Source organism: Marmota monax, unplaced genomic scaffold, assembly GCF_021218885.2.
Source record: "Marmota monax isolate L192 unplaced genomic scaffold, Marmota_monax_Labrador192_F-V1.1 WCK01_AAM20220418_F8-fsc00020, whole genome shotgun sequence".
Classification (NCBI taxonomy): Eukaryota; Metazoa; Chordata; class Mammalia; order Rodentia; family Sciuridae; genus Marmota; species Marmota monax.
In genome coordinates, this window is record NW_026692912.1 from 260,107 (window position 1) to 264,639 (window position 4,533).

Here is a 4,533-nt window from a genome sequence, read left to right on the forward strand (position 1 = left end):
ACTCCAATGAGTCTTAGAATCTTAAATGATTACATGTCCCACAGATCAGAAAGTATTCATGTTCATCAGTTATGACTCCCAACATCAATCCTCAGTTCTTAAATCAACTTTCTCCTTCTGAACCAATTGAGTAGACTTAAAAATGGTAGTTTGTGACACTTACGAATATAGAAATACATATTTAATATTGTTATATTTTATTCTATATTTTATTATGCTGTATTCTCACATAGTTTTAGAATGGCATGTTGAAACTGTCTACTGTTTCTGCCACCTAATAGATGTTATCTAATTTAATTCTCACAAAAACCTACCAAAGAATTAATAACATCCCCCACTTTTCTAGCTGAGACGAGGAGCTTAGTTAGTTAAAACACAAAATAGTTAGGTAACTTAAAATGGATCATACTGAAGGTAAGTGGCATGACACAAAAATTTACATGGAACTTTAAATTAGAATGACCTTTATTAGAATGGTTTCATTTCAAAACATTTGATAATATGAAGATTTTTATGTGTCCAGATTTGAATGTAGTTTGTCCTAAGATTATATGTAATCAGAAGCCTGGCATTTCTCATCACAATTTCAAATCTATGCCGCTGTTTGATGCTAGGTAGTATTACCTATCTTTCAGTGCCTCTTTCTTCATTAGCAAAATTAATACACTATCCCTGCTGTTACTGATTCCAGGACATGTTCTAAAAATTTAAAAAATAATAATAATTGAAGAGAAATGAATAGATATAATACAACAAAAATTCAGAATTCCCCAAGTCATGTCCTCATATGAACTTTGTAGATGACAAGGACACATGAAGATGGGAAATTATTCTGCAGTGACTGAATTCCTCCTAGTGGGGCTTTCTCAATACCCAGAACTCCAGAATTTTCTCTTTGTGCTCTGCCTCATCATGTACAAGATAATCCTACTAGGAAACAGTCTCCTCATTATCATCAGCATCCTGGATCCTCGCCTCCATACCCCTATGTACTTCTTTCTTGGAAATCTTTCATTCTTAGACATCTGTTACACATCATCAACTATTCCCCCAATGCTTATTATATTTATGTCAGAGAGAAAATCCATCTCCTTTCTTGGATGTGCTCTGCAGATGGTTATCTCCCTTGGCTTGGGCTCCACAGAATGTATCCTCCTGGCTGTGATGGCCTATGACAGGTATGTAGCCATCTGCAACCCACTGAGGTACCCCATCATCATGAACAAGGTGTTATATATACACTTGGCTGCGTGGTCCTGGACTATAGGCTACATGACCTCCTTAGTGCAAACAGCCATGGCAATGGTGTTGCCTTTCTGTGGTAACAATGTTATTGATCATCTCACCTGTGAGATCCTGGCTCTTCTAAAACTTGTGTGCTCAGATATATCAATGAATGTGCTTATTATGGCAGTAGGAAGTATTATTTTATTGGTGATTCCTCTGCTGTTAATTTTTGTATCCTATATTTTCATTCTCTCTTCCATCCTAAGAATTAATTCTGCTGAGGGGAGAAAAAAAGCCTTTTCTACCTGTTCAGCCCACCTGACTGTGGTGATCTTATTCTATGGGTCAGCCCTTTTTATGTACATGAAACCCAAGTCAAAGAACACCAAAGTATCTGATGAAATCATTGGACTGTCCTATGGAGTGATAACCCCAATGTTGAATCCCATCATCTATAGCCTGAGGAATAAGGAAGTAAAAGAGGCTGTGAAGAAAGTTTTGAAAAGACACTTGCATCTAACAAAAATATGAAAGGCCTTGAAACATGTGATTCTCTCAACACAGGATCAGATTAGGTGTTTTATAGTCACAGAAAAAGTCTGCTTATAAGGCCATACATGGGACTCTGTTCTTTTCAACATGGAATGCTCATATAAAGCTTCTGAATATTGTCTTATCTGCATTCCCTGTATGTGCACAGCTCCTCTAATTAGTCCCTATACACCTTTCTAGCATATAAATCTTATCCTCTCTGCCCTCTGCTATTTTTCAGCCTCATTTTTTACTCTCTCCTATTTATCCTTTTTGTCCATCCTCTCCTCTCTCCATCACCTATTTCATTTCTCTTCCTCCCTTTTGTCCTCTTAGTCTCCTTTCTCAGTCATTTTTAAATGGAACATGTATTGTTTGGGGTATTTATCTATTTATCTATTTATTTATTTATTTATTTTGTCTTGCACAGTCTCTTCCGGTGAAAGTATTCTTCTTTGGTGAGCCAACAATCCCTCCATTTAAGTTTGTGTGGTTCTAGATAGGGTTGATCCAATCTTTTGCAAATAGTGGTAAGCCATGAACATTGGCCTAGTCAGTTAAAAATAAAATTCTTCTTGTCAAAGTCAGCATGGTAAGTGAGAAAATCCAAGAAAATCGAATTCAATCCAAGATTCCTGTCTCTTAATGAGAAAAAAGGGGAACACTTCCTGCTAGAGTTGCTAAATAGGTAGAGTATGTGTCTGGAGCCAGTCTTTGCCTTTACATGGAGAAATCCTAAATGAAAGATAAAAGATGTGAGAAGGAGGGGGAGAGGATGTCTGACGCAGTTATTTTTAACTTCTTGATTAACCTGTATAGAAAATCAAATTCACAAATATTCTTTAGGTTATATGAGTAAATAAATTATATTTCTATTAAAAAGTAACTTTCAATTGGATTCTTAATTACTTACAATCATATAGTCATAATTAATGTATTCCTTCTCCCCCTCTCCATTCTTATTTTTGAAGCAGAAATTACAAAGATAGATAATTTAATAGTCCAGTGTTCTATAGCACTCAGGGGTCCTCCTTTTTCTTTCATTAACCTAAATTATGATCATATGATTTTCTGTTCTGTATGCAAGTAAATACTCTAGTCACCTCCCTGATAATTCCTAAGCAGTGTTTACATTTTCCTACATTCTGGTTTTCATTTTTGCCCCAGATTAATATTCTAAACTTTACCACTATTCCTCTGGTAATCTTATATGCCTCTTTGTTTTAAAACTCTCAACAGTACATTTTACCCAGAAAGAATAGGCATAACTCTCCTAAATACCCATATCTAAAGATCACTATATTTAACATCTCTCTTTAGGTTGAAAAATGAGATCAATGACACAGCAAGCAAAAGTAGAAATATTAAATATCACTATTTTTTAAAAATTTCTTAGCCAAGCCAATGCCCATGGCCCCTCTCGAGTCTATTTTCCTCTTTATCGTCTTTCCTGCTACCAGATGGATAGTGTCTATTCATTTTTAAAAGAACAATACGTACTCACCAGGAAATTGGGCCTTAATGATTTTAAAATATTGAAGTCCAATCTACAAGAACCTTGAATGATGAGTTCTGTTTAAAAATGTATCAAGCTGCACACTTAGGATTTGTCCACTCTCAAAAAAGATCCAATAAAGAAGTATATAACCCATTGCCTGCCTCACATTATGAATATTAGGATAATCATCACAGCCCTTCTAAAACTAGGATCTACATGATTCATTCTTAAAAAAGGAAGAACCATGATTGGAATATAGCAATCCAAAGCACTTCTAACATCCTTTATTTGAGTTTCTTTAAGCTCCAATACTACAGCAATATTTTTAAAAATCCCATTGTATTTCAGCTCACAGTTGCTCTGGAGCATCTCCTTCCATCATTTCCTAAGACCCAGCCTTCTTATAGTTTCTACCCTTTCTTTTCCCATCCCACACTTCCTTGATCAGGATATTCTTTTTATGTAAAACAGTGTGGGCTCTGAGGGCAAGGGATTTAAAGCAACATGGATTTTAAAGGAATTGAGCAATTGAGCCGTAAATTGTGGGGAGGAAAGCTATTAAAATTCTCAAGAAGTTTTACCTTCCTATATTTACTTATCAACACAAATCTAGCTTTTTTCACCACACTACACAGATGTTATCTTTTACCACTCTATCAACTTTTTCAAGAAGAAATTATTTCTTTCTCTTCTTTTCTAACATAGGTTTTTAGTGTGCCTCTATTACATTTCTTGTTATATGTTGTAATTTATTCAATGTAGCATAGTTGGAGAAGGGCTTACAAGTCAAGAAGAAATGATTATGAACTACAGTTTACTAGAATTATGAACTGTCATGTATTAGACTCTACCTTTCCCATGAACTAAATGTTGAATTTAGTACCTAGCTGGGGGCAGGGAGGGAGTTGTGAGGACTAAATTTAAAAATGCAAAATGTTTTATTCAATGCTTTTCTAATGTCATGCAAGAAAAATACACATTCCACATACGTTTGCCCATATACACCTAACTCTTCTAATAAACTGAATTCCTGAAGGCACGATACAAAAGTAATTTTGTTTAAAAGACCTTTGGTGTCCGGAAAAAAAATACATGCATTTATTGTGAATGTGTATTGAATAAATGAATGAATGTATGACTATCTTTCTTATGCTAGAGGTAAATAAGGATATTTGCAATTGCCCAAATAATCCCTACAAGTGTAATCAGCCTATAACACCTCTAATTGCCACGCTAGGGTTGTGGCTCAGTGGTAGAGCACTTGCCTAGCATGTGTG

General features: G+C 35.2%; 1 protein-coding gene across 1 annotated transcript; it reads left to right on the forward strand.

Annotated features, from left to right (window-relative positions):
* Positions 1 to 813: 813 nt before the first annotated feature.
* LOC124097192 (olfactory receptor 13D1) lies at positions 814 to 1,758 on the forward strand. Its single transcript, XM_046451504.1, has one exon. It carries the CDS (start codon positions 814 to 816, stop codon positions 1,756 to 1,758), a length of 945 nt encoding a protein of 314 aa, XP_046307460.1.
* The last annotated feature ends 2,775 nt before the right edge of the window (positions 1,759 to 4,533 follow it).

Coding starts and splice junctions, on each gene's coding strand:
- LOC124097192 (XM_046451504.1), top strand. CDS start 814: ATGAAGATGGGAAATTATTCTGCAGTGACTGAATTCCTCCTAGTGGGG.